This window comes from Oratosquilla oratoria, chromosome 12 (assembly GCF_046742065.1).
Source record: "Oratosquilla oratoria isolate Oo_2021 chromosome 12, ASM4674206v1, whole genome shotgun sequence".
NCBI classification, from domain to species: Eukaryota; Metazoa; Arthropoda; class Malacostraca; order Stomatopoda; family Squillidae; genus Oratosquilla; species Oratosquilla oratoria.
The window spans coordinates 46,360,917-46,372,790 of NC_134788.1; the positions used below are offsets into that span (position 1 = coordinate 46,360,917).

At 37.0% G+C, this 11,874-nt stretch overlaps 1 protein-coding gene across 1 annotated transcript; it reads left to right on the forward strand.

The window, feature by feature from the left end:
* The first annotated feature begins 4,025 nt into the window (after positions 1 to 4,025).
* LOC143031645 (uncharacterized) lies at positions 4,026 to 6,363 on the forward strand. The gene has a single exon (XM_076195753.1). It carries the CDS (start codon positions 4,026 to 4,028, stop codon positions 5,652 to 5,654), a length of 1,629 nt encoding a protein of 542 aa, XP_076051868.1. The 3' UTR covers positions 5,655 to 6,363.
* Positions 6,364 to 11,874: the final 5,511 nt, after the last annotated feature.

Below are 11,874 nucleotides of genomic sequence, written 5' to 3' on the forward strand. Positions count from 1 at the left end.
TGTACCACTAATTTAATTTGTTTCTATTCAAGATTGATAAATATATTGCAAGAAAGGGATGGCTGGGCAGACTGTGCATTCCTGGACTTACAAAAGACATTTGATAAGGTACCACACAGAAAATTACTACATAAACTGGAAACAATAGGAGGCATACATGAAAAAATATTGAATTGGATGGAGGACTTCCTACATGGAAGAAAAATGAGAGAGGTACTCAGAGACAAATATTCAAAATGGGAAGAAATGAGTAGTGGCGTCCCACAGGGGTCAGTACTGGCTCAGATAATGTTTGCTATATATGTATATAACATAGACAAAGGCATTGAAAGTTACATGAACTACTTTGCAGATGACGCAAAATTATTCAAGAGAATAAACTCCGAAATAGACTGTGACTCATTGCAGAGGGATCTGAACAAAGTCTCAGAGCAGAGCAAGAGATGGGAGGTAGAATTCAACATCAAGAAGTGCAGTTTAATTGAATTTGGAAAAAGCAAGAAGAGAATAACAGGACAGTATATGATTGATGGAAAAGACATAAAGAAAGTAAATTCTGAAAGGGACCTAGGAGTAATCATCACCAAAGACATGTTGCCAAATAAGCATATAAATTAGATATTTGGAGAAACATACAATTTGTTGAGGTCAATAAAGGTGGCCTTTAAATACCTGGATAACGAAATAATCAAGAAGATATTACAAACACTGAAAAGGCTAAAACTAGAATATGTAGCGCTGATATGGTCACCCAGTACAAAAAAGAATATAAGAAAATTAGAAAGAATACAAAGAGCAACGACAAAGTTGGTCCCAACACTTGCAAACCTGACTTATGAACAAAGACTGGTCGAACTGGAATTGCCAACCCTAGAACAAAGAAAAGAATGAGGGGACCTACTAACCATCTACAGAATTATGAAAGGAAACGAATGCCTTGATAGAGAGGACTTATTAAAGCGGGACAGGAAAAACAAGAGGACATGCAATGAAACTCAAAAAGGATAACTATAGAAGAGACCTGAAAAAGAACAGCTTCCCACATAGAGTGATAGATATATGGAACAAATTGGATGAAGAAATAGTGTGTGCAAACACAATACAAGAATTAAAGAACAAACTTGATCTTACGTAGCTCCCCTTCCCGTATAATACAACTAGGTATATACATCCAAATTCCTCTCTTCCTCTCTTATATTCCATGTTTCTGCCCCATACAGTGCTGTTGACACAATCACTCCTTCATACAATCTCCTAGCATCCATTCCCGAATGTCTATTTCTCATTACACTTTTTAATCCACCAAGGCATTTACTTGCTTCTCTCAATCTACATTCTTCCTCCACCTCGATTCCCTTTTCTGCCACATTCACACCCAAGTATCTAAAACTATCCATTTCCTCCAGTCACTCTCCCTTAATGCTCACTTCCACTCTGCTGCCACTTTTACCCCTTGTACATCTCATCACCTTACTTTTGCCCACATTTATCTTCAACTTTCTTCTTTCACACACTCTCCCAAACTCTGTCACTAACTTCCTCAATCCCTCCTCTGATCCTACTACAAGCTCAGTGTCGTCTGCAAACAGCAGCTGGCTCACCTCCCACTTTTCTCCATATTCTTTGACCATCTCCAATCCCTGACCCACGACCTTGGATTTACCTCTCACACCACCCCATCCATATATAACTTGAACAGCCAGGGTGACATAACACATACCACCTTTACCTCAAACCACTCACTCTCCCCATTTCTAATCCTGACACATGCTCTACTACTCTCGTAAAAACTCTTGATAGCTCCTAAAAGCTTTCCTCATATCCCGTTCTGCAAAATCTTCCACAGTGCCTTCCTGTCTACCCTGTCCTTTTCTAGATCCATAAAAGCCCAAAAAACATCCTTACCTTTTCCTATAGCTTTCTCACATATCTGTCTTACCATAAAAATCTGATCTACATAACCTCTACCTGTCCTAAATCCACACTGTTCCTCACCAATTACTCCCTCTGTTCCTCTCCTAATCCTCTCAATCAAGACCCATCCATAAGCCTTCCCAACTACACTTAACAGGCTAATCCCTCTGAAACTACTACACTCACACTTGTCCCCTTTTCCCTTGTAAAGTGGAACAATACAGGCAATCCTCCAGTCCTCCGGCACTCTACCCTCTCTCCAACAAACATTAAATTACCTCACCAGCCAGTCCACCATCACTGTACCTCCTTTTTTCAGACATTCTGCATGGCATCCATCCAGACCAGGTGCCTTACCTACTCTGATCATCTTAACAACTGCCTTCACTTTATCCTTCCTTATTTCTCCTCCATTTTCCTCACCGTCACCATCATTTTCTTAGCACTTCCCACTGCAACTACCTTTCCCTCCCTATCCTCCTTCACATTTAGCAACTCCCAAAATACTCTGCCCATCTTCCTCTTACTGCCCTCTCTTCCATTATCATCTCTCCATCTGCACCTTTTACCTTTTCTTCTCTACTTGATTTTTCTCCTCTTCCTCTCTTAATTTCTTTCCAAAACATCTTTTTATTACTTTCAATTTTTTTTTTGTCATACTCTTACCCCATTTCAAATCTGCTCTCCTCTTTGCCTCCTTTACCTGGTGCTTTACTTCTCTTTTCTTTGTACCTCTCATATAACTCCCTCGTCCTATTTTGTAACTAATCTGTGAAAGCTTGCTTCTTCTCTTCTACAACCTTCTTAATGTTGTACTTACAAGTGATCTAATCTTGTTGAATCTAGGTGTGCATTTTGTTAATGTTTATGATTTGTTGCTTGAAAGACATGAAGAAATCAAATGTTACTCCAAGAATCTTGGGTGTATACATGTGTGGTATGTGGGTGTTGTTGATAAAGAGCCATGGTATGTATATGTGTTCTCCTTTCTAGTTGGTGAGAAGTGTGGCTGTGTATTTGGTTCGGGCTATTATGAGTTTATTTGTGGTGAAATAGGTGTTGAATGTGTTGAGTTATGGCTGTTGTATTTCTTTGGCTGTCTGTCTTATGGTGTGTACGTAGCTATCTCGTCTGTATAGGAAAAGATTTGTTTTTTGAGGTGTGGGGTTTGGATATATCATGCATGTATATATTAAATAATGTGGAATGTTATGGAGTTATATCAGAATATGACTGCTGTTACCAGCTGGCCCTTCTCTACTTACAGATCTTGTGACATGTGGAAAATTTGAGTCATTCTGGTCATGGTGTGGGTATGCTGCTTGTAGACTTTGGATGATTTTGAGCTCATTTCAGATGAAAATATAGAATGTAATATATCATAGCACTATCTCTGCTAGTGTTACTACCCAGTCTATGTTAGGTGGTGACAAGTACAAAGGATCTGTTTAGGTATAAGAGGACTTTAGTATGAAATGGTTTGTGTACAAAACATCCACTATTCTATTACAGTGGATTACAGATTTTCAGATAGATAAATGTCAACCATACAAATACATTTTTTCCAGGTTGAGAATACCTAACATCATTTCTTTGGAAGAACTATTCGTATATTCCATATGTGTCATATGATGATAAGGATCCAGTGTGACATCTGCAGCACAGCTATATCATGAGTCATCTCAGATATTGTGTAATGACCCACACTACAGAGAAGCCTTTCCAGTGTAACCTGTGTGATTCTGCTTTCTCACAAAAGGATGTTCTCACAAAACATATGAGTACCCACACAGGAGAGAAGCCTTTTCAGTGTGCCCTGTACAATATTACATTTTCACAAAAGGATGTTCTCACATCGTATATGAGGACCCACACAGGAGAGAAGCCTTTCAAATGTGACCTGTGCAATAGAGCTTTCTCACAATAGAATAACCTGAATTTCCTTATGATAACCCACACTGTAGAAAACCCATTCCAATGTGGCCTGTGTAATTCTGCTTTCTCAGTAAAGGGTTATCTAAAAAAATATATGAAGACCCACAAAAGAGAAGCTTTTCCAATGTGCCCTGTACGATTCTGCTTTCTCACAAAAGAGTGATCTCACAGCAAATATGAGGACCCATGCAGGAGAGAAGCCTTTCCACTGTCGCCTATGTGATAAAACTTTCTCATATAAGAGTCATTTCACAGATCATATGAGGATCCACACAGGAGAGAAACCTTTCCAGTGTGACCTGTGTGACAAAGCTTACTCACGTAAGAGTCATCTCACAGAGCATATGAGGACCCACACAGGAGAGAAGCCTTTCCAGTGTGCCCTGTGCAATTCTGCTTTCTCACAAAAGAGAAATCTCACACAGCATATGATGATCCACACAGGAGAGAAGCCTTTCCAGTGTGACCTCTGTGACTCTGCTTTCACAGTAAAGAATTCCCTCACCCAGCATATGAGGATGCACATGGGAGAGAAGGCTTTCCAGTGTGCCCTGTGCAATTCTGCTTTCTCACGAAAGGGTCATCTAACAGAGCATATGAGGATCCACACGGGAGAAAAGCCTTTCGAGTGCACCCTGTGCGATTCTGCTTTCTCACAAAAGAGTAGTCTGACAGAGCATATGAAGACCCACACAGGACAGAAGCCTTTCCAGTGTGCACTGTGTAATTCTGCTTTCTCACAAAAGAGAAAGCTCACACAGCATATGATTATCCACACAGGAGAGAAGCCTTTCCGGTGTGACCTCTGCAACTCTGCTTTCATATTAAAGAAATCCCTCACAGAGCATAGGAGTACCCACACGGGAGAGAGGCCTTTCCAGTGTACCCTGTGCGATTCTGCTTTCTTAGTAAAGGGTTCTCTCACAGCACATATGAGGACCCACACAGGAGAGAAGCCTTTCCAGTGTGCCCTGTGCGATTCTGCATTCTCAGTAAAGAGTTCTCTCTCAAGACATATGAAGTCCCACACAGGAGAGAAGCCTTTCCAGTGTGACGTTTGTGATTCTGCTTTCTCACAAAAGAGTCATGTCACAGAGCATATGAAGACCCACACAGGAGAGAAGCCTTTCCAATGTGCCCTGTGCAATTCTGCTTTCTCAGTTAAGGGTCATCTCACAGACCATATGAGGACCCACACAGGAGAGAAGCCTTTCCAGTGTGCCCTGTGTAATTCAGCTTTCTCACGAAAGGGAACTCTCACAGAGCATATGAGGACCCACACGGGAGAGAAACCTTTCCAGTGTGCACTGTGTGATTCTGCCTTCTCACGCAAGGGAAATCTCACAGAGCATATGAGGACCCACACAGGAGAGAAGCCTTTCCAGTGTGCACTGTGCGATTCTGCTTTCTCAGGAAGGGGTAATCTAGCAGGGCATATGAGGACCCACACGGGAGAGAAGCCTTTCGAGTGCACCCTGTGCGATTCTGCTTTCTCAGTAAAGAGTAGTTTGACAGAGCATATAAGGACCCACACAGGTGAGAAGCCTTTCCGTTGTGCCCTGTGTGATTCTTTTTTCTCAAGAAAGAGAATTCTCACACAGCATATGATTATCCACACAGGAGAGAAGCCTTTCCGGTGTGACCTCTGCAACTCTGCTTTCACACTAAAGAAATCCCTCACAGAGCATAGGAGGACCCACACATGCAAGAAGCCTTTCCAGTGTGACATGTGTGATTTTGCTTTTTCAAAAAAGGGTGAACTCACAAAACATATGAGGGCCCACACAGGAGAGAAGCCTTTTTAGTGTGACATGTGCCATTCTGCCTTCTTAACAAATGTTATATCACTCAGTATATGAGGACACACACTGGATAGAAGCCTTTCCAGTGTGACTTGTGTGATTCTGCTCTCTCACCAAAGGTTATCTCAGAAAACATATGAGGATCCATCCAGTGTGACCTATGCGATGCAGCTTTCTTACAAAAGAATCCCCTCAAATGTTAGGTGATAAACCATACAATAGAGTTGCCTTTCCAGTGTGACCTGTGCAATTCACCATTTTCACAAAAGAGCTCTAAAGCTTCACATGGGGACTCATACTTGCCAGAAGTTTCAGTGTGATCTGTGTGATGAACAGTGTTCCTCCAAACTGTGTGTTTGTGTGTGTGTGTATACACATATTTTACAAGTGGGAGAAAAGTGTGCACACACAGTATTAAGATGATTTTTTTTATTAAAAAAATGTATAATATCATAATGATGAATTAAAAAAAATATATATATGATTTTGAGAATCTGCCAGTGACTTGAAATGTAAATGTACAATTTCATAACTTCACATGTAGTTTTGAAAATGTACTGTGACAGTTATTCAACACTAGTACTTGTTCAGTCAAGTGACTTAAATCAAGAAGGATGTTATAAAAATTTTCCTGATGGCCTGATGATTGAGAATACTTGATACAATTATTATTATTTTTTTTTTTTTCAAATTCTATTTGGAAAAGAAAAAATCAGTAGATTCCTACAAAGACATCCTCTTCAAGAATAACATTAGCAAAAGTGATACTGATGAAAAAAAGTCCCTAAATGAGCTTTGGAATAGTAGGTAAAAGCTCAACTTTGAAACAAAGCCAATGCAAAGATTGGAAGTTTAAAATGATGGTAGAGGAAAAGGGAGTTGCTGGAAAGACCCATCCCAACTCTCTACTTAACCTGGAAGGTAAAGAAAAGAAAAGAAGGCAACAACCACATTTGGTAAATAGTGCATACAGACATGGTCTGTATCATGTAATCTGTAGCCCTTTGTAAATATATAGAACAGTAAAAGAACATTCTTCAAATAACAAAATTGCAAAGAACTGATGCACCATGTCAAATTCAAAGGAAGCCAAAGGTGTAAAGCAAAAACAAACTGAAAGTGCTAGTGAATGGCTGGATGAAATAATGAAAACTGCTGTGCCCATTTACATGACAGATCCCCAGAGGATGAGGAGGTACAAGAATGGTCAGTGTTTACTATATCTTCTACTATACATTTTGATTCCTCACTAGGTAGTGAACATGTTAATGACCTTTGTCTTGATACTACAGAAATAATTAGGTAAATTATTTCAATTAGGGAGTTTAAATAAAGGTAATCAGTCATTAGTTTTATATAACCTTTTACACAAATGGTGGTATTTGCTCTTCAGAATGAATAGTTCTGTGGCTTGGCAAATTTTATGGATGGTGGAGGAACCTTCCTTGTGTCCTGTGCAGACTCTTGGTGAGGTTTTAGTCTAATAAATAAAATAAAAACCTTAGAAACTGTGGAATGCCATTTGGATATGCTTATGAGAGTGAAAGGCCACCAATTATATGGAAACTCAATAAATTTAGATGATGTGTATAATGAGTGGGTGAATGCCAAAGACAGAAGAGAGAAGAAATAAGGAGTTAGAAGCTAGAACTAAAGCTAAGAATCAGTAATGGACTTATTTCATTATTTGTATTTATAGCTATTTGCAAAATTAGAAAGTTTAAATAAAGGAAATCAGTCATTAGTGTTATATTTTAAACTTTATTTTGTACTAATCAGATATAAAATGGATATTAAATGTTTTTTGTCAACTCTGTCATTGTTGTCACACATTGTAATCCTGGAATACAAAATGAATGCAAAACAAGTAAAAATAAATACGACTTAAAATATATGCTTAACGTTTTGTCTTATTTATGGAAAACCAAATATAAAAGGTATTTCATGTACATAAAATATCAAATTAGATGGCGCTCGGAAAGTGCATACCTCCACCAATGTCAGGGTCTCAAAATAAAGATAATTTTGCCCACATTATGATAGCAGGGGCCAGTTTGTATATAGCCCATGAAATTTGCATACAATCTATAAACGCCAGGGTTATAAGTTAGAAAAAACCTTGTGTCAGCATACACATCTGGATCTGCATCAAAATGTATTAACTTATTGGCATAAGACCCGCCTTTCCACAAAATTTCATCGAAATATGGCTAAGTTTTTTAGTAAATGTTGCTAACAAATGCTGGCAAAGCATAACTTCTTTAGTGGAGGTAATAATACACTTAAAAATAGTGTGCATTTGCTTAAATGAACAGTTCAGTGACTCGCATTGATATGCAAATACACTGCAATAAGGCAAATTTTGCACACAAATTTCTGCGTAACAAGGTGAAATTTATAATGCAAACATTTTACTTAGTAGTGAAAACAAAGTGCCAGACCACAAAAATGTCCGTGCCGATTCTCTTGAGATATCAGTTTTAAAGGGGAAAGTGTCACGCCTTAATGTGAATATGATAGAATATTTCATGTGCCATTGTCACGCCTTTGCGTTAGGATTGCAAAAATGATAAAAATTGGATGTGTGTAATTATGTGTCTTGTGTTGTACTGTACGTCAATTTTTTCTTGTGTTGCATTAAGAATTTAAATTTGTAATTTATATTACATTAGTTGTATTGCAATCATATTAAAATCATGTGTTGCTATATAGATTGTGTGGAGGTGTGAGAGAGGAGGTAGGACATGTACATCCGGGAAGTACGTTCCCGACGTCCGAGCCATTGACGTAAGGACTGCCTGGCACTCGGCATAAATGCGCAATATTGCCGTCATCAGCGAAGGTTATTTGAAGGAATGAAAACAGTGTGGCCAGACGTCCTACATTAGGCAGGACAGTCCTGTTTTTCATCACTCTCTCCTCAGTCCTGTGCCACCTTGATAGATACTTGTGTTTCTAAAATACCCGATTTCAGTAAGGCTCAGTTCATAGGACTACGTCAGGAGCTTCAGCTTACAGATTAGGAGGCAAAATTAAGCAAAAGACCTGTAGATCAGATGTGGGAAATATTTCAAAATACGCTCACTAAAATGATTCATATTAACATTCCTTTTAAGGATAGACGTCCCCCAAATCAGGCTCAACAAAGAAACTGAGAAAAGTATTGCTAAAAAGAGACAGGCTTATAAGAAATATAAGTGCTTGGGTGCATCTAATGACTATGAAAGTTATGTATCAATACATAGAGATTTAAAAAATACAAAAAAAAAAAAATGAAAACGACAATACGAAATGAATATCGCTGATAAATCCAAAGAGAATTAAAAAAAAACTCTACAGTTACATTAGAGATAAAAAGGTTGTTAGGAATCACATTGGTCCACAATTATCTGATGACGGTCAACATGAATATTCAAATGAAGGAATGTGTAATATTTCAATGATTTTAGCTCGGTATTCGTAAACGAAATACCTCAAAGTTAACTCCAAACTGAAACCTGTGAAAAGTCTAGGGGTAAACTTACCACGGTAAATATAACAAATTAAAAAATAAAAATAAAAGGTGTATAGAGAAACTCAAAGTTAATAAAACACCAGGGCCTGACGGTTGGCATCCAAGAATCTGAAAGGAAATGAAAAATGAGATTGTTAATCCATTAGAAACTATTTTCAAGAAATCCATCATATCCGGAGATGTCCCAGGAGAATGGAAGCTAGCTAACGTTGCTCCCATATTCAAAAAAGGTGACAAAAAGAAACCAAAATAACTATAGGCCTATAAGTTTGACTTCAATCGTAGGGAAAATAATGGAAACTATCATCAGAGATGTTATCGAACATCATTTAGAAAGTAACTGCTTGATAAATGATAACCAGCATGGTTTCAGACGGAAACGTTCTTGTGTGACTAACTTACTCGAATTCTACAACACAGTTATCTCGAATTATGACAAATGAAACAATATAGATTTAATATATGACTTTGCAAAATCTTTTGATACCGTCCCCCACGAAAGACTACTTACTTAATTAGCTTTACACGGAATAAGTGGTAGCCTATTAAGTTGGACTAGTAATTGGTTGAATGATCGAAAACAGAGAGTTGTCTTAAACAGAGAGACTTCTAGATGGAAAAATGTTACAAGTGGAGTTCCTCACTAACGATCTCAAATCATCCAAGCAGTGTCTTTCAGCCTCTGAGAAAGCAAATAAGATTCTAGGACTGACCACACGATCTTTTGACTTCTGAAGTCCATCACTCATTAAGAAGCTATATAAATCATTAGTTTGTCCACATTTGGAATATGCTGTTTCCGTATGGTCACCGAATCTCATTAAAGACATTGACAGATTGGAAAAGGTACAACGGCGAGCTACAAATCTGATTCCAAATATAGAAAATAAATCATACGAAAATCGACTAAAACATATGAAAATGTTTTCCTTAAAAAGATTAGACTCAAAGGTGACTTGATACTCATCTTTAAGATTCTAAAGGGAATTGACATCATAAATGACAAAATTTTCACACTGAAAGAGAATCCAACCAAAAACAATGGTCTCGAATTGTCCGGGAATAGATTCAATTTGGAAGTGGGTAGAAACAACTTCGCCAACCGTGTATTTAATGAGTGTAATAAGCTTCCAGCAGAGGCAGTGCAATGTAGTTCATTTCGAAGCTTTAAGAATCATTTAGATAAACACCTAAGCAAGATGCTGTAATGACTATAATTTATCTTATATTATTTGTTAATCTGTTTTGTTATCATTTGTCCGTTTCTTTATTATTGTTTGATTCTCATTTATTAGTTATGTCAATCTATTATTATTTACTATTTACCTGTTTATTATCTATGCCTATGCATTTATCAAATTTATTATTTACATTATTATAGTTTTTATTTATTTATTTGTTTATCATTATTAAGATTTTTTCGCATCCGACCTAGATATGGACCAAAAGGTCTCTTGTCGGCATGCTCCGCCTTTGTAATCCTTTGTAGTAATAAAAATACTGGTAATAATAATAATAATAATAATAATAATAATAATAATAATAATAATAATAATAATAATAATAATAATAATAATAATAATAATAATAATAATAATAATAATAATAATAGTAATAATAATAATGAAACTTAATAATATAACAAATAGTAACGATAAAAAGAAGAGAATAATAACAATAATGCGATAAAGATAATGATGAAAATATTAAGTGGTGAAGGAACAAAGTAGAAATAATGGAGGAGACGTGATTTGGAATAAAACATGGTAGCATGGCATAGGAAGAATCGTCAAAGTAAAAGAAAGCTGGAAAGGGTAGGCAGAAGTGGTGAGAAAAAGGTATCTTCTTAGATTCGGGGGGGGGGGGGGGTCTGGGAAGCCATTCTTGGAGGGCAAGTGTCGCGGTGGATTTGGTCCATTTCAAGTCACCAGTTCCCTTGTTTGTGTTTTTGTGGTTAACAATGTAAAGAAATTTAATTATTTTACGTTGTTTCTTGTGTAGTCCTTTGGCTAGAATGGTTTGGTAGGTGTCCCTCTGTGTCTATGTGGTTAACTAGAGCGTTTGTTTCTCGGTGGTGTCTAATGTCCGCTTTGTGTTCAAAGGATTACAAAGGCAAAACATGCCGACAGGAGACCTTTTGATCCATATCTAGGTCGGATGCAAAAAAAAAAAAAAAAAGAAAGAAAAACAAAAAACAAAAAAAAAAAAAAAAAACATATTAATAATAAATTAAAACTATAACAATGTAAATAACAATTAAAATACATAAATAAATGCATTGGTATAGTTGAATAACAAACAAACAGGTAAATAGTAAATGATAATAAATTGACATATAACTAATAATAAATGAAAATCAGACAGACAAATTATAACAAAACAAAAACAAATAATATAACATAAATTATAATAATTACAGCATCTTACTTAGGTATTTATCTAAATGATTCTTAAAGCTTCGAACTGAACTACATTGCACTACCTGTGCAGGAAGTTTATTCCATTCATTAACTACACGGTTGGCAAAGTTGTTTCTACCTACTTCCAAATTGAATCTATTTCCGGACAGTTTGAGACCATTGTTTCTTGTCTGATTCTCATTCAATGTGAAAATTTGGTCACTTTTGATGTCAATTCCCTTTAAAATCTTAAAGACCTGTATCAAGTCACCTCTGAGTCTACGCTTTTTTAGGGAAAACAGATTCATGT

What these genes read in the sequence shown, in the direction of transcription:
- LOC143031645 (XM_076195753.1), top strand. Translation starts at nt 4,026, where the DNA reads ATGAGGACCCATGCAGGAGAGAAGCCTTTCCACTGTCGCCTATGTGAT.